The 23,836-nt window shown below is 39.7% G+C and overlaps 1 protein-coding gene across 1 annotated transcript in view; it reads left to right on the top strand.

Annotated features, from left to right (window-relative positions):
- The window catches only part of sv2a (synaptic vesicle glycoprotein 2A), a 62,730-nt gene that overhangs the window by 26,861 nt on the left and 12,033 nt on the right, over positions 1-23,836 (top strand). The window contains exons 3-10 of the mRNA XM_034696972.1: positions 12,497-12,677; positions 15,287-15,438; positions 16,712-16,845; positions 18,915-19,004; positions 19,720-19,827; positions 21,582-21,670; positions 22,064-22,228; positions 22,629-22,762. Of these exons, the coding sequence (XP_034552863.1) occupies positions 12,497-12,677; positions 15,287-15,438; positions 16,712-16,845; positions 18,915-19,004; positions 19,720-19,827; positions 21,582-21,670; positions 22,064-22,228; positions 22,629-22,762 (1,053 nt within the window). The remainder of the gene's footprint in view (positions 1-12,496; positions 12,678-15,286; positions 15,439-16,711; positions 16,846-18,914; positions 19,005-19,719; positions 19,828-21,581; positions 21,671-22,063; positions 22,229-22,628; positions 22,763-23,836) is intronic.

A 23,836-nucleotide genomic window follows, 5' to 3' on the forward strand; every position in this document is an offset into this window, starting at 1 on the left:
ACTATAAAACATGGATGCAGACTCAGGGACTCTGAGAATTTATCACTATTGTCATGGGGGTCTGACCAATCAGAATCCAGTATTTCACACTTCTGGGTAATAAACTACTACTACTATAAATAACATACTGATTTATTCAGACCTCTGCCATTATCAGGCTACTCTTCAGGCAGACGGCGTTATTGATTTATATTCCTGGAAGTATGAATATGGAGCACAATATAAAAATTGTTGGATACATTTTACCACGTAGTTCAGCCATGATTTCAAACATATGACATGCTGTCTAAACACAGAAGAATTAATACCTTAGTTTCGTTGGACTACATTGCTCCAAATATAAATGACTTTAAACACCACTACAACATGGGATAATAAATGTTAAGTTGCTTTACATAATTTCATATAACAAGAAGATATTAAGTTATGTAATCTTCAGTGGACTCAGGATTTGGACTGTTAGACTGTCATGCTGCCACATCGATGAACATTGATTGATGTCTCCCCGCAAATGTGGAAGTCTGACTATTGATCGTCTGAGCTGTTTAAATGAACATCATGTATTCTGCATTAACGCTGGCTGGAAAGTTATTGTTAAATCAGCTACCACAGTGCGCAGCCTTCACTATTGCCCTCCCCAGCCAAAATCATTCTGATGGGTTATTGTTTCAAAGGGCACACTGTGTGTTCATGGTGCAACAAGGACAGAGTCATGTTTTCTATTTGAAGCTGTCAGAAAGAGAGGTTTGCTGATAAAGTACAATATGTTCTTTTTCAGTTCTGCTGTCTGCTGCTGGTCAGCAAGCTGCAGCGCTGCATCAGTGGGAGGTTTATGTGCTATGTTCATGTTTTTCCTTTCCCCACTCTAAATTTTGATGTCTACTTGTTAGCTGCTCTGTCTTTTTTACAAACCGATTTTTGTCAGAATATCCTGCAATTTGCTTGCTGTATAGGAAGAAATGAAAATGTGCACATAAGATGGCATAGCAATGTATCAGCACTTCACCTCGGTGCAGCATTTGGCAGGCATCCATGCCTTTAATTGGTAACTGGGTTGTGTGATTTTCCTGGTGGTCCATGCAGAGGATAAGGATTGCAGTGCTGACATGTTTGGTTATTGGCCTGTGTGAGGCTAGATATGTCTGTCTGCTTACACATCCATACAATTCTGCATGTGTGGTTTACATGATATTTGTGTGTGTGCTACAAACATAGACAGTAGCAGAGCAAGGGATCACATTAATATGCATAATTTGAAATTGGTCTTTCATTATAACCCACACCTTTTTGCACTGTCTTCAAGTGGCCTAAAATATTATAGTATAGGTTCAGATTTTACTTCCACAAACATGCATCCTGCATATAGATATGAGTTTTAACTTCATCTACAGTCCATTCCATCTCTTCCTCCCTCCTTCCGTGCTCTCTGGCTGAGTTGTGTTATACCAGGGGGAGCCAGTAGGAAGACACAACTATCCCCAAATCCCTCCCCCCTTCTTCTTTCTGTTACGCAACACCCCTGACTCATGCTAGAGAGCCTCCTCTGCTCATGCCTATCTGCATCCCATGATTCCTCGTGTCCTCAACCCCACCCCCACCCAATCCTCACCCTCTCCATCTCAACGAGGTCTAAATGGAGCTTCCTCTGCTATCACAGTGCGAGACACTTTAACGTGACGCACTGTGGCGGAATCCTATATGTTTATTTGGTGTGTGTGTGGATTTGTTACTGCATGTGTGTGATGATGAGCTTCTGCACACTGTGAGAGGTGATTGGCTGCATGATATTAATTCCCTCGCAGAGCATCGAGCCATTCCCTGAGACAAATTCAGAGAAAGGACCTAGAAACAACCCTGTTTTTTTTCTACCTCTGAAACAGCATTTTATATTTTAACATAGACACGTGTCACTTTCTTCCAGGAACTCATAATGATTGCATGTTTCCAGCAGCACATTAATTTCAAATTAGGAACATTTAAAGGAGAAAATCCAGAGCTTCAAAAATGAGAGCTGTAGTGCATCGTTTTACTCCCCAGAGGAGACACATTCAAAGGCAGCAGTGTGGTTGTCATTGATTTGTCCTTCGTGTGAAGCTGCAGAGGTTGTATCGGCATGCAGAGTTGGTTTTGCCATAAAATGAAGAAGAAACTGAGGGTTTGTTTCGCTACAGAGGGAGCAGATTTCTAGAGAAGTGCTGGATAAGCATAAGCCCTTTTTAAATGTCAAGTACACTGCACACACAGTTTATTTTTCTGTGCTTCTGCGTCACAATGAAGGGTAAACTATCTGTACTGCATATCAAGCTACTTGCACCTCAGTATTTTGACTTGGTTGCACCAGCAGTATTTGCTCTGTGCATTGCAGCAACATGCTAAATAAGCCTCTTTCTCTTCTTGAGGAAGCTAATACACACATGCTCCTGAGGTTTAAGCCTTTCCACACATGCTCTGCACTCTTGAACATTTCTAGGAAGTGTTCAGGTGGGCTGCATGTGCAAACACAACCTACTTTAACCTTTTGCCCCTACTTTATTTTAACTTTTTTCTGCCAGTCCCCGTAGTAAAATCAATAAGAATTGAGGTTTGAAAGTTCGAAAGCAGCAGGTAAAAATCAGGAAATCATTTACTGCTTACGTTGAAGCAGTAAATTATTTCCTGATTTTTGTGACATGACATTTATATTGTTTGACTTGTTCGCAACTGGTGTGATTTTTGTGCGAATGCGACTGCTTCATACTTTTTTTTCCTGATTGCCAGCTTCTTCATCTCTGCTCTTCTATTGATATAATACATCCAGTCAAATACAGTATTGCCAACTGAGCAACTTTGACGCTATATTTAGCGCGTTTTCAGACCCCTCTAGCGACTCTTTTTCAAAAAAGAGACTAGCGACAAATCCAGAGACTTTTTCTGGTGTCGAATGGAGACTTTTGGAGACTGGCGTGAAAGCATGTATTGTTCTTACTCTACTCGTCAAGCAGTGGATGCTACTGTGAGTCCCTCCTAGCTGCATTCAGAGCAGGAGTCGTTCAACCCTCAGCATCCAGACTGCAAATGCATCACACATGTACACAGACACCGCTGGCTGATCCTGTCTCCTTTTGGTCCATTCAGATAGTTAATGTAGATTTTATACAATAAACATCTTGAAAATGTTCTGGTTGAAAAATGTAATATTGTACTTTGATTTGTTGTAGGCCCCTAAGTGTTGTTAGAAACATATTCAGAGTGTTTTTGAACCTCTTTTTGTCTCCCCCTCAACGTTACACGTCTCTCCTGCAGCGTCCATTACAATTCAAGTTATGGAAATTAAATAATGACATCATTTAGCGACTTCTAGTGACTTTTAGAACAGCCAATAGCTACTCTCCTCACTGAGGAGTTGGCAACACTGGTCACATGTAGCATTGATAAGAAGTCTCCTGCTGTGAGGGACGTATGGATAGGCAACTTTGGGACATTTTGGGGGCAGGCTGTCCTAAAATGTTCTAGAAATGGTCAGTGCATGTGTGAAAGGGGCTTCATTTGTGTGTATCATATTTCTTTAGGTCTTTAGTGATGACCTTAGAATCAATAACTCTATATCAGTGACAAATAAAGACAGCAGGTTGAGAGAGAGTATAGAAAAGAAGAACTTCCTGCCAGCATTTGTCTTCCCCCTCAGCCCCTGTGGGAGATGCTAGCAGGGGGAAAAACTGTGCAAACCAGGTTAGGTGCTGCAGCCTGCTGATATAAAAAGCTGTTCCTGTCAACAGAATCTTGGTAAACGAGAATGAGTGTCTGTGGTAATTCAGCTTACAGATATTAGTATTCAGCTAGCATCTAAAGAAAAATATGCAAGCTGGAAGGCAGCAGATGGTCTAATCGTATTCATCCTGTTGGCAATATTGTTTGGACTGAATTTTTGAACATGAAGTGGGGACTTAAGAGGCTCTGTATTCTGTTATTCATAATGTGTTTTTATTAATACTGCAGTAATGATCATCTTTGCAAGACATGGTTAAAAAAATTTGATTGCACATTTTCCTTTTAATTTGATCTGAATCTTGTTTGGGGCAAAGAGTAATAATATTGATTCTGAGTCAGTCAAAGCTTTATGAATGAAGGTAACTATTTTCTAAACAGCCGGTTTGTGAAAAGGGGGGAGGGGTTACTTTTGAACAAATCATCACCAAAGGCTATAGATCAATGTCATGGCCAGAGGAAAATTACCCAGAGGTATGTCACATTATTTGCCATTCACCACAGGGTGAGCTGTCCGACTTTAAGCAGTTACATTTTATTTCTCTTTTGGTTTAAGTGGTCGGCAGTGGGGAGTGTGATGGCTGACTGGCCTGGTCCTCTGATGAAGCGTTGCATCCTCCTCCAGCTCATTCAAAAAGCCCTGCGCACTCTCTCTGGCAGAAAGGGAAAACCTTCTATTTTTAGTTTCCCCCTGCCCTGCCCCCATCCTTCAGCCAACATGTACAGACACACAACCCTGCAGTGGCACACACTTTGTCTTCCTATGTTCATACACACACAAACACGCAATACCCTGAAGCCATTGGGAGCTCTGTCACTGCTCAGACAGGCCACCATCCTCCCCTCCTCTTCCTCTTTTTTTCTTTACTCACTCTTTATCCTCCCCTCCCCCTGCTTACTCTCTGAGAGCTTCTCAGCCATCTAAAGACTGCCTCTTCTCCTCTTCCCTATAGTTTTACCCTTCAACCTGTTTAGCTCTCTCATCCAGCTGTTCTTTGGGTTGTTTCAGCTCTTATTGGGAAACTAAAAAATATGTCACAGTATATTTTTATAGATATGAGTAGATGAGGAGGCAGGAGTTGTTTAGGATATGACTTCCTCTGTACACCTACCCAGGTTTAGCAGCTCATCATCAGTGGAAAAAGGCTGGAACAAAAATTGATGTAAAAGTGTGACATGAGACCAAGAGGTGTTAAAAAAAAAAGAAGCATATTAGATGTCAGAAACAGATTATCACCACACTACGACAGGGTTTAGGATCAATGCTGTAAAAGTGTGGGCAAACCTGAGTCATGTGGAACACAATAAAGACAACTGAGGCAAAAAATAAAGAGTATAAAACAGCAAAACTGGATCACTTGCTGTAATTGAATGCTCCAGACCATTACTTGTTCTGTTTGTGTATCAGCATCGGCATCCAGACCTCAAGAGGACTTTTCATGAGGGAGCTGTAAAGAATCAGCAAGTTGTGGAGCCGGTGGCGCTCAGTTATTAGGGCTACAGTTCTTGTGTAAAAGGCACTTTGTTTTACTAACAGGAAGATACTTTATTAGATCAGTTTTAAATGAGATGAAAGGGTCACAGAGAGAGACTACCTGTCTCTTACTCAACAAACCCGTTAAAACTGTTTTCAGCAGCAAGCATATCTAACACTGGACAGTCCAATGTTCAATAAAGGTGTAGGCAGTATTTCAGCTCTTTATATGTACACTCTATTTTAAGGATTTTCTACAACTTCAAAACCATTTTTGGATAAATACTTGATGTGCTCATGCATCAGCATCCCGACTTATAGGAGACTTTTAATTAGGGGGCATGTGTTCTCCAATAAAAATGAGCCGTATTACACCAATAAGAAAAGAGTCATGAAGGGGGATTAACTATCTTATTATTTCCTCTACAACTCAGTTAAATCAGTCGCCAACAAACAAAACCACAACTCAACTTCCGATACTCAAAAAAGTAGAAAGCACTTTTTGTACACTTCAATTTTGTGATTTTCATCAATTTCTTATCAATGATATGGCCCCGTCAATTAATGAGATACCCTGCAAACGCAAAATATTCCATAACACCTAACAAAAGCCTCATTGACCTGACAGGCATTATTCTTAATTCAAGATATTTCAAGCCAAAAGTGAGGCCTAAACTGACTAAAGCAAAATTTTCTTGAAACAAAATTTAATAATTGTTTCAAGAAAGCTTTAAAAAATAGCTGGCAGCAATTTTCTACTTATTACAGTCATGAAATCTTAAATTTTCACTTGTAGTATTTTGAAATAAGGTTTATTTCTGGTCTTGTCAGGTCAATGAGGCTTTTATTAAATGTAATGATATTGATTAATGATATATAATATTGTGATGAGAAATTTTGTGAATAATGTAGACGTGGTAAGATTTGAGCTTCTGATTCTATTCACCCCACAACATCTGGAGGTTGTGTGAAAAAGGCCTCTGCTGTCCCATGAGAAGGTACTTTATTACTGTTGGTTTTAAAGGGTCATAAAGAGGGACTAGCTATATTTTAACACTCTCTACAGAGCCGGTGATGTAGTGTTAAAAAAGGACTACACTGTATTTCAGCATTTCACCCACACACTTAGTTTTTCTGACTTTTACGACAACTTTAAATCGGTTATTTGACTCCTCTGATAAATTAGATAACTTCAGATTGAATCGATTCCTGAGGAAAAATAAGATAGTGATGTATTGTAGCCTCAGAGATAGACAAAGCTGAGTTAGCCGGTGAGGACGATGGAGGGAGATAGAGAGCCAGAGATAGTGATCCACTGATAGTGGGTCGTGCTGAAAAGGCTGACAGGTCAGCACAACCCATCAGGCAGATTCCCACACCACAGCAGAAACAGGGGATAGTGAATGTGTGGTCTCTCCTGGTCACTGTGTCTCTCTTTCTGTCTGTCTGTCCATCCATCTGTCTGTCTGTTCTTCTGCCTCTCTGCTGCAATGCGGCGACGGCTAAGAGCCCAGCAATCATCTCTGGCTCGTAGTTGCTGCTATGAGCTCTTCTGTCAGGAGGAGAGGCTCACAGCTGTCTCTCTGCTCTGCCAGTGAAACACACACAGATGAACACACACTTAAGCCACCCACGCACAGAGTAAGAGGACACACTTACAGTACAGGAGAAAATGGAAATGTTGACAATACTTGTTCACAGGAGATATTATTCACACACACACACACGTCTGAGATCATGGAAACACACTAACTTATGCACACAAACAACCCCCTGCAATCGATCAAAGGAGGGAGTGAAAGTCACCTTCCTCCCTTATTCAGCGGCGCAGTGTTTACACAGACAGACGACTGAGGACAGACCGAGGGAATGAGGGATGACTCACACACTTATACCCTGCAAACACACACTTTTTGCAATTCCTTTGACTGTCTTTTTATCTAAAAGAATAGGACATCCCTTTTTATAAGATTCCAAGGCATAAAAATCCATCCTCAGTGCTAAACTGGGATTTTTCTGCCCTAATAGTACCCTAACCTCCCCCAACAGTTTGTTTGTAAGACTGTGATGGATTATACTTTCTTATCTATAGTGGTTTTTCCTTCCTTGTTTTCAAGCCTAATTGACCCCATAATTGCTTTCCTGTCTGGCTAATTCAGACCATTTAGCTATATGAAGCAGGAGCTGAATTTTGTGTCATCCCCAGCAAACACTATCAGCTGCTTTGTGACTCTCATTGTGTGCAGAAACAACTTGGCTTCTCATGGTGGCAGCCAGTCCTCTTGGTGCTAATGATCAGTGTAAAGCAAGCTGGTCATCACAATGAGATAAGCTGTGGCGTGCATAATGAGGCGTATTGCAGTAGTCTGTGTAACATCTAACAGCAGATTCTACCAGCTCTGTGGTTTAGTGGCCATTAAAAGTAAAGTGAAGGGAAGTGAAGACAGTGAAGTGCAACCATGTGTTTCAAATAACCATAAAGCGCCTCTTACCACTACTAAAACCTCTTCATGTTCACTTAGATCTTGTGATTTTCATCTTGAGTCTTGATCCATTCAGCACACTAGTCAAAAGAGTAGCTCTTTATTGAACACAGGTGCTATTCATGATGCGCATCTATTAGATGCAATCTAATGCAAACACAAGAATTACTTTGATTTGATGCAGCAAGTACGAGGGTGTGAGAAGTCCTAACTTTGAAAAGTGATGTAGAAACTTGATCGGCACATACTGGAGTATAGACAAGACTGGAGCTGAACTATGTGAAAATCATTGTTTCTCTAAAGTCACCATGATCAGTCCATTACTTAACCATGTTGTTGTTACAATGCGCTAAATGACAAAAAATTAAACAGACTTATCCACATCTAGAATGACACATGAAAGACTTTTTAATTTGACAATTGGTTGACAACATCACCTGTCCATGCCTTCAAAAGCTTTTGCTATTAAGTAGATACCTTTGATGATTCTTAACCTGATACAGAAGAGGTGAAAAATACCAGGTTACTCCTACAGTGTGATACAATACAGTATGATGTGATGCCATGTGAAAGAAACAAAATGAAACAATGAGATACAATATGATACGATACCATGCAATACAGCACAATATGATACAGTGCAATAGGATACTCACCTCAACTCAACTTTATTTATGTAGCACCTTTCATACATAAGTTTCATAAACATGCAGCCCAAAGTGCTTCACAAAATAACAGAGACAGAAAACAACAGCAATGGTAAAATTCTAAAAGGCATTATTATAAATAAAATAGTTAAAGTTAAAATAAAATCAACACAGTAGAATTAATAAAATAAGTAAGAGTGGAAAGAAAAGTTAAAAATAAGATAGTGTTGACAAGATCAGATGCATAGAATAAATAAATAAATATTTAAATAGGATAAATAAATGTTAAAGCAATGATTAAAATAATAATGCAGTGCAGAGCTAAACATAAAATACTCCAAATTAAAAGCTAGATTAAAAAGGTAAGTCTTAGGTTTACTTACAATATAATATGATGTAATGGAATAAGAAACGAAATGATGAGATACAATGCGATGTAATGTTATTTGATGTTATGCAAGCAAAACAAAATGAAACAGAACATTGAGATACGATAGGATACAGCTCAATACAATACTGTACAATAGGATACAGTACAATAAGGTATGGTATGAACAATATGGTACATTACAATACAATACAAAATGATGTGATACAAAACAATAGCATACTGTAATACAAGATAGGATAGGGGAGGGTAGTATAAGATACGATAAGATACAATGTGATATGGTGTGATAAAATATGATTTAATATGACATTATAAAATGTATATGATACCTTTACATGACCCACAATAGCTATAATATCACAAAACAGCGATTCTGTGAGAATCATTTAATTGCATACAGCCATAGAATGATATATCATGATATCTAATCAACTGAAGAGTATGTACTCCTTTAAGAGGTAATGTACAGGTTAAATGTCATTAGCACCGCCATCAGGAGTCATGAGGTAGCAACCTTGTTTAGAGTGCCATATTATTTTTTGGATATGGCTATTTGATTCCAGCAAAGTTGTCACTATAATGATCTATTGCTCTATTCATTTATTTTGCCACCACACTGAAACGTTTTTTTAAAAAAACTGCTGGTAATTGTGTCCATGTTTTTTGTGTTTTCTCACCAAAATTGATATTTACAGTGACAATATTGGGAGTCAGGAGGAACATCAGGCTCTTTCAGGGTTGATTTGTAGTCTGCGCCTTTTCTTGTGTTGCAAATTAGCAAAAACTATGCAAGCATGAGAAAAGTTTCCCGAAATGCAATTGCAGGAGACATCATGGACAAGGATCGATTTTACAGGGTACTGTTGCTCATGCTCGGTGCATCTTGGTACCTGTAGGCGCCTTAGACTGTAGGCACTGCTATCATGGCTGAATGAGCCGATGAACGCCACATAAAGATTAACACACAATGAGACATGGCTGAAAGCTCAGGAACAAGTGGGCTCCGGGTGTTTGTTGGGTTTTCTATTGATCAGCCATTTGTTTGTCTACAGTAATGAGGCAGAAAGCTGTTATTGGCAGAAGATTTTGTCAGTTAAATGGATTTCAGATGGAGTAAATGCTTGACAGATACACTATCATTTATGGTAGAAAATTGTACAGTATTGATTGTCCATTTAGAGTATAGTATTGACACATGTTTAGGGTTTAATGGAGATGTGCAATGTCTTAATATTGCAAATGAAATACAAAATAGCATGGATTATAGGAAAGGAGGCATAGGATTTAAACACAGATGTAAAATAGTGGGCAGTATACACCGTCCTCTTCCTTCTAATTCATTCAGGGTGATCTCAACAATAACTTGAATCACTACTGACTCAGGGAGCGTGGAGACTGTTGACAGGATGTCAATAAGGCAGCAATTGCAAAAGGAGCAAAGTGTGTGTGTGTGTGCGTGTGTGTGGGAGCATCAACAGTGCCACAGAGGGAGAGAAGGCTGGTCGAGACAGAGAGTGAGGCAGGCTTGGATAAGTTCATGAGTTGTGAGTCATGTTAGCACCTTCGATCAAACGGCTGGGTTGACATTGGTGCTGTTTGTTTCTGTGAGCAGCCTCTCTGCTCTCTGACAAAGACTTCTTGTAACTTCCTGATGTGGGAAAAAAAAAACATCCACTTGTTCCTGGATATTTGGCCTGTGGAGAGAAAAGATGTCTGTAGTACAGAAGAAAATCTGCAGAGGAGAAGTTGTAAGATGTCAGGAGTTTGAAGTCCAGACTCACTTGAGGTTTTTACTTTGTCATCTTTAAGGTTGTTTTTTTTGTTGTTGCTATTTTTATGCTACTTTAAAGCCACAGCGAGCTGAAGATTATGGGAGGCTTGCAGAGCAGATCCCAGCTCTATCAAATGCTTACATTAATTTTCCAGGATGTCTAAACATTACTAATTTACTCTGATAACAAAAAAATATCTTTCAAACATTTTAATCTGTTTATAATAAGGAAAAAGTTTAGATATCACAAAGGGCAACATGGCTCACTTTTTCCTAGCTATATGCGAAAGTTAAGCTAAATGACTTGTAATTTTTACTCAGTACTTCACATACAGACATAACAATGGCATCAGTATGATCTGAAACTACACAAGAAAGCAAAAAAGCCTTTTTCCAAAATGTTTTGTGTTTGGAAAAAGTGATCCATGCTGTATTACTGTCCAAGTTAAGGGAGTGGATGGCTCATCTCTCTGCGCTGCAGGACTGAGAGATACAGAAAATCATTCTTTCCTGCAGCCATTAGGCTTCATAACTCTAGCCATGGGAGATGAGCTGACAGACACCTGAATTACTTGTTTTGTGTGATTTTTATAATTGTATCTGCCAGACACCCGAATTTCCCTTTGAGGATGAATAAAGTACACTCTATTCTATTCTATTCTATTCTATTCTATTCTATTCTAATTACATTCTAATTACTCTTGGTCTAACCGCCTGTAGATGCAAAGCCTTCAGCTCTTAAACATTCTGCAGCAGCTACTTTCTGATCTAGAAAATGTATTATTTTGAAATGATTACACACAAAGTTTGACCTAAAACATATTGGCAGCAGGTCACAGGGGTGCATCTCATTGGATTATTTGACATAAAGGCTATACTGTAAAAACAACAATTTTTTGCATAACATGGAAATCATTTTATCCTGCATCGGTTTGAGCATTTCTCAGAGGGTTTTTGGTTTAGACCGAAGAGATCTGCCTCAAACTATTTGTTATTCTACACCTCCTTTTCATGCTTGAGGCTTTATGAGGTTGCTGTTATGCCTTTATGCAGAGACAGAATGGTGAAAGGAGGGAGGAAGAGTGGAGAATTACATGTGGATAAGGGCTGTTGTTGGTCAAAGTTGTACCCCCCATTTCAAGGTCTGAAGCCTCTGTACATGGAGCACACAATGAAACCACTGAACCAAAGTGGACACATTTTATCCCCTGACTTGAGCCAGACTTTTTCGTACCAGTCCCCTCATATATTTCTGCAAGAAGTCAAGGAGAGCTGATGTGTGAACATGGCAGGTAAATTTAACTGTGAGTGAGTGGGTGGGGATGGTGACATTTATATTATGCAACCAGTGCTTGGCTGGTGCAATCTTTGTGCTCGTAATGAAGCTGCTTTATGCCAGTTGCAGCCGGCCAGCCTCTTCTTTGGTACTTTGAACTACACATTACACTGATATCAAATCAAAAGTATCATCATAGTGTCGGACTCTGCATCACCTGCCGTCTTGGATGTCTTGTAAACATACAAAGAGACTTTGTAACAGCAGCATCCTTTTATGTCATGTCCTGCCTTCTGAGAAAACCACCCACACATCGCCAGGGAAAACTTCTCACTGTGAGGGAGATGTGTGAATGAGCAACTTTGGAAACTTTCAAGGGCAGGCTGTCCTGAAATTTTCTAGAAACTTCCAGGAGTGCATATGTGAATAGGGCTTGTTATATTTGACTCCAATGGCTCTCTGTTGTTGTATTATTCAGTCAAGGTGATTAAGCCATACTTAAGCTGTGCTGTAAAATACGTCAGAAGCATAATAAAGCAGCTAAACATTCGGGAATTGGACATATAATGAGAGTGGATGTGGTGACTGGAAGTAATATCAATAAATTCACCTCATTATTATGTCCTCTCTCTTTCCGTCCCCATTATACCTCCCACTCTCATTCCCCTCCATTACTCTTCTCTTTTTCTTTTCCTCCCCTCCCTCTTCAGGTCTGATCGTGTACCTGGGGATGATGGTCGGGGCCTTCGTGTGGGGCGGCCTGGCTGATCGGATCGGCAGACGGCAGACCCTCCTCATCTCCCTCTCCATCAACAGTGTGTTTGCCTTCTTCTCCTCCTTTGTCCAGGGCTACATCTCCTTCCTCTTCTGCCGCCTGGCCTCTGGTGTGGGGTAAGGACACAGATGAGTCACACACACACACTCTCACACACAGCAGCCAGGCCTGGAAATGAAACAGTCACGACCGCTGTGGCACATCATTTGACTTGACAAGCAGAGCAGTGCCACATGTCAGAGGACAGATAAAAACACTGTGCTTATCATGAAAAAGGAAGAAATCCACCCTCGGATTCTTGGATGTGTTCCTCATTGTAGAAGCTGTTTTACATTTAAGTGGAGGACTGGGCTTTTCAATGTTACTTCCTTATTTCCTCGACTTGTACTTAAGGAGGTAATTTCATTAACTTGGGTCCACAGACTCTGCACAATGAGCCTGAACTAACAGTTTGTGAAAGATTCATTTAAACTGGGGTTAAACTAATCCTAATACTTTGTGGCTTCTTACATTCTTGTTTCTTCCTTGGTAACTGAATGCTGGTGGCAGTGGCAAAATGTCAGCAAGATGGCTGCTGTTGCTCTGATATTCAATCTGAATATGAAACGTGACCTTCATCAAGTTTCAGCTGTTTAACCCTCCTGTTATGTTGCGGGTCAGATTGACCCTTTTTTAAAGTTCAAAAAACAAAAATTGTTCAAAGTACTTTTTCGGTATGAAACTTCTTCTGCTTGGCTCATTAGGTGAAATCAACATATACAATTGAAATGGTTCATATCACATATTTGCAAGTGGGTACAGTAACTTCCACTACTCTATAACCCAGGCCCTAATGTCACAGTGGATGAAAGGCTAGAGGCATTCAGAGGTTCCTTCCATTTTAGGCAATGTATGCCTTCCAAGCCAGCTAAATACAGCATTAAAACCTTGGCAGCATGTGACAGAAGAGGTGTCTGGTGTTAATGTATCAACATCACTTCATAAAAATAAAAAAAATAATAAAAAAAATCTGTCATGTCAAACTATTGCATTTATATTTAGGGCTTTCCAATGTACATTAAAACAAGTTTTAACATTAATTTTAATGAAAAAGGAGTGAGTTATCCTCATTGAACCATGATCTGTGAGAATTAAAGAACACCATTGCACTATATATTGATTTAAATGGTCAGTAATGGAGTTAATAATGAGATTAAAACATGTTTATTGGGATTTTATGGGGTTTTCTGACACTTTTGGATAATTAAATATGCCCTTGGTCAATTTGACCCAGGAACATTATTGCTGTTACTGAGAACAGAACATAACAGGAGGGTTAAGACTCAATGGATTAATATTAGCTTATCTAGCTGTAGCTGTTTTTCCCAGATGTGGATCATTCCTATCTGTCTTTAATTTAAGCTACTGTGTGTAGCCTAGCTCTTTTAGTGGCAACGTCATGTGGTCCAAAACTATTCAAGACAAAGGTATCTTAGTGGAGATATTTCAGTGATATCAGCTGATCTGCAGTGACATTTAATACAGATTACTTTCCATCCCTGGTGGATGAATCATTTTTTACTTTAGAGACTCCCTAACTTTTCCTCCAGCTGCACCAAGGAGTTTTGATGTGTTGTTCTATCAGTTTTATGTAGCACCAACCAGAAAGTCAAAACTGTAAACTCTGCAATGGAACTTTGAAAATCTACTCTACGGATAGGAGCAAAGTTTGATACAAGCACATATGGTATCTAGATGTTTAAGCAATATTGCACTCGAAGTTGAAATGTTGATCTGTATATCAGCACTGCTGTGATTTGGTCGAAGGCACGAGGACGCAAGCTGAGAGCCAAAGAAAATCATAGCAGTCCCGATATGCTGAAGAGCATCTCGACTAGAGATGTTCCAAAATGACTATATCCCAGTCACTAAAAACATACATTTGAATTCTGACTAACTGGCTGGTCTGAAGGTAGGAAAATGCTCAGTAAAGAGGCATAATTGGGTATATTTCATCTAACAGGTTTTCAGTTATAAACCAAATCAAAGACTTCTTATCAAGCTCGGCTTTGCTATGTGTTAAGGGGCAGCTGGCAAACTTTAGCATCATAAACAATGATGTTGTACATGGTTAACATCACCTTTTTAATATCTGAATTCTAGTATAGTTTTATGAGAATGTTAGCATGCTGCCATATTTTAGTCATACTATGTGAAGCATTTCAGTCTGGATGTTGCTGCGATAAGGGGTGTGGTGAACTTTCAACTTCTGCAAATTGAGTCATTACAACACTGCCCCATTTTAACTGGCAGAGCTCTGAGTTTGAGTCTGTTCCCAGAATCATTTCCCACTGGGCTATAAACTGATGTGATGGAGCGTGTACAGCGAGGCCTTAAAGAATCTGCTATCGATCGCAGTCAGCTGGGTCTTTATGAGCGTCTTTTAAGACTTTAATGTTCGGTCTTCATCATGCACAGGACTATATCTCTTATAACTCACACTCTTTCCTGTTGATTCTCAGAGCCTTTTATTAGGATTTGTTTTTTGTGCCATTATTTCTTCACTTCCTCTCTCTGTTTTAATGCTGTCTCGTTAAAGTACCATTGTTAGACTCCTTTCTTTGTATCCCCTCTGTTTATTTCCTCTCTTATCTCCCTCAACATTTGCCTCTGTGTTGCTCCCCTCTCTTGTTTGTCTTTTAATTGTACTAACATTTTATTGTCTGCCCGTCTCTTTACCTCACAGCATTGGCGGCTCCATCCCCATCGTGTTTTCCTATTACTCTGAGTTCCTGGCTCAGGAGAAGCGAGGAGAGCATCTGAGCTGGCTCTGCATGTTCTGGATGATCGGGGGTATCTACGCCTCTGCCATGGCCTGGGCTATCATCCCACACTACGGTGAGAAAAAACACACGGATCATCACTCAGTGCTTTCAAAGTCAGAGTCAAGTCCTTTAAGTCATTGTTCTTGTCACTAAATTTAGCAGAGAGTCACGTTAGCCATTTCATTTTGTAACACAAAATCTGGATTTTGGATTTGGGGGCTGTTTTCAATCAACAGTGATGAAAGTAACTTATTTCCCTGAGTACTTTAATTGGTACAGTTTGCATATAAAGCTTTACTAATAATGGTACTTAAGCTATACATCCAATACATTACATTTCATTTGTTAATATTGCGCTGTTACTCTCCACTAGATTTCTTTTCTGATTTAGTGACTGCTTACCTAAAGCTCCTGTGAGGAACTTTTTTGGGGCGGCAGTAGCTTGGGGCGGCAGTAGCTCAGTCCATAGGGGCTTGGCTTGGCAACTGGAGGGTCGCCGGTTTGAGTCCCAGCATGGACAAAGTTTGGCAAGTGGACTGGTGGCTGGAGAGGTGCTGGTTCACTTGCCTGGGCACTGCCGAGGTGCCCTTGAGCAAGGCACCGAATTCTCAACTGCTCAGGGTGCGCTGGTTGATGGCAGCATCCTCACTCTGACATCTCTCCCTAAGTGCATGTCCACTGCATGTTTGTGCATAAAAATGTACATAGACCAAACTGCGTGTAGCATGACCAAAAAATAACACAAGTGGAAAAATTGAATTTCCCCCCTGGGGATTAATAAAGTACGTTTCTTTCTCTCTTTCTTTCTTTGTTTTTGAGTCGAATTTGGCAACCTCTGTGGACAGAGCAGAATGATTAATCTCTTTGCTGATCTTGTCCTGGTCATGCATTAGTACTGTTTTTGAGAAAAATAACATCCTTGCTCTGCTAAAAGCCAAAAGTTGCAATGATTGCAAATCTTTCTCAAGCTTGGTCCTACTTTATGTCGACTAGTTTTAATCAGAAACAACTTGGAGTTCGATTAATTGAAGCTCTAATATTAGTGTTACATTCCCAGACAAAAACCTGGTAATGAAAACCAATGGAACATTGTTAATGAAGGTCATGTTCTCTCTGTTTAAAGTCACTCACTTTACAAACTAAAGTAAAATAGTGGTGAAAGGAGCAAGCTGGCTAAACCAAGTGGAGCATATTTGACGATTTTATTACCACAACAGTTTAAAGACATACTTAAAACCAGAGTATCAGAGCATCAACAGAAGAAGCTCCTCATGCATACATAAAATCAGGTCTTTCAGCTTCCTCTTAGCTCTTGCTTTCTGTCCTCTTCCCCTCTCCTCATCCAGGCTGGAGTTTCCAGATGGGCTCGGCCTACCAGTTCCACAGCTGGCGTGTCTTTGTGTTGGTGTGTGCCTTCCCCGCTGTGGCGGCCATCTCTGCCCTCACCACCATGCCTGAGAGCCCCCGCTTCTACCTGGAGGTCAGCTCATCACTTTTCTGCCCACTCAGACATCGTGGAAACATTATTAGAATACATTTAGACTTCCTGAATGTATAAACAGCCTTGGAAACTGAAAGCGTCAGTGCACTTGCAAATTGGTAGACACTGTGCTGCTGACAGAGTGCTGCATACACATTTATCCAGAGCTATGAATATGTGCATATAAACATCCTGGGAGGATGGCTGGGAGCAGGGAACTGTAAGATGGACGGAGTATATCTAAAATTTTTCATTCTTATTCATTTTATTTTGAATACTGACTCAAGGAAGAGTAAACCGGACTGTTGAAGAAAAAAATCTAATTTTCAAGGATATAAAATATTCAATACCTGAGAGAGTCTTTCACTGCTACTTTACAGTTTGTGGACGTGTGTTATGATCCCAGTACTACATTGTCTCTGTTTATACCACTAATCTTATTCTAGCTATCATTTGAAAATGATGAATTGCTTGTTTATACGAGCAGAAGCTATTTCTGTAGTTGTAATGGACTAACTTGTTCCTGCATGGTTTTCCATCTGGTTTACATTTGAAGATTCAAGGCTGTCACATGCACCCATTAGTAAATCCTGAATTGATACAGTATATTAAGTTTTAGAAGGTTGCAGATATAAAGAATACCCTGAAAACAGGTATTGGAAAATATAAGAGAATATCAACACAGCAGCCCCAGACTCTAGTCTCACCTTCGACTCTTTGCTGGATGCCATCCTCATTCTCTCTTCCCATTTTTCTGACTGTATCCCCTGTCCTGTTTTTAAAAGAGTCCAGGAAAAGAAACAGAAAACATGTGAGGTTTCAAAACAATTTAGATTGATGTTCTTTATTTCATAGTTTAATACAGATATTCACTTTTCTTGCAGTGAATTAGAAAATAAGTTGGATATCAATCTGATGTCTGTTTTGTAGATCAAAATCTAACATTTTGCTGCTCTAGAAAAAACAATCTCCCCATCTTTCTACATCTAATTGAAGACTTTGTTGTGTTTTGTCTTTGTTGGATCACATGTGTAAAGATACAACATTGTGGTTGCCAGTCCGACAGTTTAGACCAGGGGTGTCAAACTCATTTCAGTTCAGGGGTCACATTCAGCCCAATTTGATCTCAAGTGGGCCGGACCTGTAAAATCAAAACAATAAACCCATAAATAACAAAAACTCTAAATGTTTCCCTTTGTTTGCAAAAAAAAGTACAAGTACATTCTGAAAATTTTTATATTTCATGAACTATCTTTTTACAAAAACAGTTGTTGTATTTCTCGCCATGATGAGTCTCATATAGGGCCATATATTATATTCTTTAAGCCCTGAAACCTGCTGTAAACACACCAAACACACAGGTTACCCATTCACCTGACACAGAGTGTAATGTTTACTGCAAAAGAACAGATAGATTATACTAGACCTTTATGGACCCCCCAGCCGGTCCAAAAAGTCTATGATTTTCCACCGGATTATGCAAACTGTAAATATTCTTTTTCCTCACTTTAAGAAAAAAAAGTCCCGGAGTACCATTCAGGTGCCCCCCCTGTAGGACAAATTTGAAATGCAAGTTACATTTATTGAAAAATTGCAGTCAATGTCTTCTCTGTAATTTCAAAAGTCATCCTGTGGGCCGGATTGGAACCTCTGGCGGGCCGGTTTTGGCCCGCGGGCCGTATGTTTGACCCCCCTGGTTTAGACTCTACCAGCTCCCCAACTAGAAGTAATATTTTTGAGATTAAAGAGTCATATTTATTTATTGTCCCCTCCACAATACAGCATACATTGGAGGGAAATACTATAATCTTCAGAACAGATCAGACACACTTAAAATGATAACACATATTTTAAAAGAAATAATGAGACAAATGACAGACTAGGAGAAGCTGCTGCAACTGAGTGCACTGCCATCACACTTCTGTTTTAGTGCTGGTCAAACAAATGCCATGTAGTGATGTTCTTATGTACATTGACAAAGTTATCAAACCAAACCTGTGTCAAAGCTTTGCTCTGTGGTCACATCTGTTCATCAAATCACTCACGTTAACTTCATTCTCCTCCTCTAGAACGGGAAACACGATGAAGCCTGGATGATCCTGAAGCAGGTCCATGACACCAACATGAGGGCCAAGGGTTACCCAGAGAGGGTCTTCTCCGTAAGTCACGTTTAAGATCCTTATCCTTTACCTTTAAACACGTCTCCGCATGCAGGAGAAAATGTCCTCACACAGCTCATGTGTTTCTGCCTTCAGGCTGAAGTAGTGCAGCAGGTTTCCAGCTCTGTGCTGCATAAATTAGCATAATCATAATTTCATACAGATTTTCTTTTAACCACTGTAATCTCATAAGGCCCAAAGCCATACAGGTTTTATTAATATTTAATTTCAAATGAATTGTGGTGCCTTTGATAAGTCTTTACAGTGTTAATGTTGAGGTACGTGGAGGTCATCACTTTTAGGTGGAAAGGGGCTTTTCATTGGTCTCAAAATGTTTTGCTCCTTTATTGGAGAGCATTTTTGAGAGATATTGTTCATTAATTGTGCAACTCACTGATTGTCTTGTCCCTCAATTTGAAATATTGGACAAAGTTTAAAAAGTCAGTCAATTTAAACATTTGGTCAGGCAAGGTTTACAGCAGTGAAGCGATGAAGAAAAAGGGTGTGATAATTTTGTGATTCTACATTCTCTCACTTCTGTAAAGTGACATCCTGGTCTTTTTTTTAAACATCCTTTTGGCATAATTTGACAGATATTAATCCGTTATGTCAAAACATTTGTAAAATAAAAAAGTGCACAGCCCTGGTAAGAGAAAACAGAAAGAACAATCATCACACACGGTGAGATATTCAATGATGTTATGTCTGTTTCCAGGTGACCACGATCAAAACAGTGAAGCAGATGGACGAGCTGGTGAACCTGGGTGATGGTGCCGCCTGGCATCAGAAATGGAAGATAAAGCTCACTTCTCTTTTCCATCAGGTAACAAACCCTGCAGTTTGTTTTGTGATCTCAGAGAAGGCTGTGTTAGCAAAGATGAATGCTTGTGTAAAACACTGTTTTCAGGCCGAGCAGGCCCCCCGCCTCTGGAACTCTCTCCCCCTGGACGTACACAATTCCACCTCTCCCACCACCTTCAAATCCCGCCTAAAACTCACTTTTTCCACCAAGCATACGCACTCTAATCTGTCTCCTTGGGACTGGAATGACTTCCCCTCCCTCTTTAATTTTTCTAGTATTGTACTCTTTATTCTAATTTATGTATTTTTTCACTGTTGAGTGTTGCTTCTATTATTGCTATGTTGTAAGGTGACCTTGGGTGTCCAGAAAGGCGCCTATAAATAAAATGAATTATTATTATTATTATTATTATTATTTTAATTAATAAAACCTGATCAATATGAGCGATATCAGTACATTAAAAGGGCTTATTTGCTCTCCTGTTGAGAGTTGGATAAAATATTTCTACTGTTAAATATGGTTGGTTGATGTGGTTGGAACCAGAGGCAGGTAGAGCTTAGCCTACAAACAGAAGTCTGGGGAATCAGCACATTTAGAACTTGAGCGTGCAGACTCAAATAAATTATACTGGAACAGAATGGTTTCAGCATTTAACTAAATCTCACTTCATCTCATCTCACTTTTATATTCCCTCCTATGTACAAATTAAACCTGAGCCTGTGGAGGCATGATCTTGAATTTCCAATCTCTATGCTAAACTAGATAAACCATCGTCTGACTCTGGCTCAGTAAGAGTGGTGTTGATCTGCTCCTCTGAGTTTACCCAATATGTTTCCCAAGATTGATTCTTTCTTTCTTTCTTTCTTTCTTTCTGTCTTTCTTTCTTTCTTTCTTTCTTTCTTTTTAATGATCTGGCCTGACTTCACTTGACCAATTTAATAATGCTAAATCATCTGGAGCCTCCAAGTTCATTTTCAGTTTTTGAATTCTTGTGATGTCTGGTTGAAACTGACAGCACAGATCTTTGGCATGACATGATTATATAGCAACGTTCACTGTGGATGCACCTTTTCATTGTATGGTCAGAGGTAAACACAAGGCTGCGGTGTACACTGATCAACCTTAGCATGACAACTGACAGGTGAGGTAAATGACATTGAGTTTCTCATAATGATGAGATCTGTCAGTGGGTGGGATATTTTGGGAAGAACATTTTGTCCTTGATGTGGGTGTGTTGGAAGCAGGAAAAGTGGGCTAGCATTAGTATATGAATGGATTCTTGTTATTGACTGTGCCACCTAGTGATCAACCAAACAAAACAGATCACAGATCATGTTTGAGTTACCCAAAGTTAAGTTTAGATGGTTTATTAATGACGCATAAGGGAATAAGCATATTCCATGGTATTCATAAGTGCATTTGACTAATAATAAAGAAACACACACAGACAGTTGTCATTCAGAAGTTGGATGAAAGTTGGAAGGAGCTGAGCTCAGGCTGTATTTGTGTTTTATTTCCCTCTCTTTGTGGACTGTGTGTATTTAGTGACAGGAGTTGTTTACTTTATGACTAGAAGGGGATTCTGGGAGACGGTGTTTATGTATTGTAGCTGCGGCTTGTGTTCAGCGATGTCTGGTGTTTGTTTACTTTTTATCTGATTGTACTGTATATTTATTATTTTCTCTCTGCGACTCTCTCTCTCTCTCTCTCTCTCTCTCTCTCTCTCTCTCTGTCTCTCTCTCTGTATATGTGTGTGTGTGTCTGTGTTCCTTTAGGTTTGGAGTAACTTCCAGGCAGTTTTCTCCCCAGAGTACCGTCGCACCACCTACATGATGATGGCCGTGTGGTTCTCCATGTCCTTCAGGTGAGATTACATTAAAAATCGATGCTGTACTGCAGGTCTTGCTGAGTCTTTGTGAGACTTAGAGGACACAGAAACGGTTACTTAGTCAATCAGTGAAGTCCATTTGTAATGCTGGATTCATGTTGGATGTATGGAGGCCTTGTTTTTATTTTCATTTAATTTAATGAAAGTTTACTCTGTAGCTTTCATTATTTTGTTTTTTTTCATTGACAGTTTTCATGACCCAGTAAGGTCATGTACGTCTGGGTCTATGGTATATCCATGCACACAGTGACACTGCTCCTGTGTTTCTTTGAGGTTTCATCTTGTCAATGCATTCTTGTGTTTCATATCAGAAGCCCTCTCACCGTGCCTGCCTCTCTTCTCCTCCTCCTCCTCTTTTTTCTTGTCCAGCTACTACGGTCTGACAGTGTGGTTCCCCGACATGATCAAGTACCTGCAGAAACAGGAGTACGCCTCACGCACTAAGGTGTTCATGAAGGAGAAAGTGGAACATGTCACCTTTAACTTCACCCTAGAAAACCAGGTCCACCGCCAGGGAGAGTACTTTAACGACAAGTGAGTCATCTGTATCCTACATTCATTCCCTCGGACTCATTTTGAATGAGGTGGTCATTCGATGCCTGTTTGTCCATTAATATTTAGATACATTAAATACATATATCTACAATGCTTTGTGCAAATCTGCAGATATTTCTGCAGACGTTTTCATGTTTAATACGCCTGCTGAGATGTTTCCTTTGACTCTCTCTTTGCAACATGAACCCTGCATGTGATTTGAGTTGTTAAAATTCAAAGTAGGATGGTACAGAATATTTTAGAGCCTTTTATTTTCAGCCTGTCGAGAAAGACTTTGCATATTCATTTTCCCCTCTTTTCTGCACCTCAATATTCCACCTGTTCATCTCTTTGCCTCTGTTTTCATGATTCTATCTTCCCTGTCTGTTATCACCTGCAGATTTATGAATCTTAAGATGAGGTCTATGGTGTTTGAAGACTCCCTGTTTGAGGAGTGTTACTTTGAAGACATCACCTCCAGCAACACCTTCTTCAAGAACTGCACCTTTATCGCCACCCTCTTTTACAACACAGGTGGGATACAAACACACAAAAACACTTTCAGTCTGTGGAATGGTGAACAAAAATAATGGGGTTCTGTTGCCTTGCAACAGTGAAAGCTATAAGATGACACATTTAAACCAATGTTGTAAAAACACATCCAAAGAAAGACTGGAAAAGGAAGCTCAAACACAAGTTTCAACAAAACCTATTATTCCTATCCAAGACGTCAGACAGGTGATGAGACAACAGATGCAGACTCACTGGCTGACTCTGCTCCTCAGGCTCCTGCAGTGACAGGCCATTAAAAAAGGGAATCCCGACTCTTCAGGAAAGACTGATCTTTTATAACTTCCCACTTTTTTTTTCCACAACTAGCATCAGTTTGATGCCGATTTCCTTTAATTGAAATTGATGCGTTCCCTTGACAAGTGAATAAATTATGTTTTGATGATCTTGTGTCTCTCTTTGCCAGCTTTCACGCTGTTTGCACTACTTTAGAGGATCCTTAAATAACTTTCCTTAAAGTAGAACTGTTGGCACACTTTTCAGTGTTTTGTGACGGCTGTAGTTGTAGGAAGGGGTTTTCTTAGTTTACCATAATATTATGATGCATGGACAAAATCTGTTCTCTTAATACGATGTCTGTTCATGACACCTGTCAGTCAATCACAAAGTTAGTGATGTAACACGTAACTATGGTGGCTGAAGAGGTTAACATATCTGCAGGAGCTCAAATGACTGTCATCAGGAAAAACATGCTATAGATTCAGAATCTGTGTTAATTCACAAAAAAACGCAACGGTGGAAACATGCTGCAAAAAACAACATGCAGCAAATACATAAATGTGCTAATCCAAAAAAAACAAACAAACACACATGCAAAGACAATTTAATGTGCTCTGGGTCTCTAATCAACTGAGAAGTGGGCTCAATTGTTCAACTGGTGCTATCCAAACCTTTTCTGTTTGCAGTCAGTGGAGTCGCCCCCTGCTGGCCATTAAAAGCAATGCAGGTTTAAGGCATTTCTGTAACAGCTCCCCTTTTAAAACAAGTGGCTGCATCAATTCCTGTACAGCCTAACATCATTAAAATAAAACTTAATGG

The sequence above is a fragment of the Notolabrus celidotus genome, chromosome 12, assembly GCF_009762535.1.
Source record: "Notolabrus celidotus isolate fNotCel1 chromosome 12, fNotCel1.pri, whole genome shotgun sequence".
Lineage (NCBI taxonomy): Eukaryota > Metazoa > Chordata > Actinopteri > Labriformes > Labridae > Notolabrus > Notolabrus celidotus.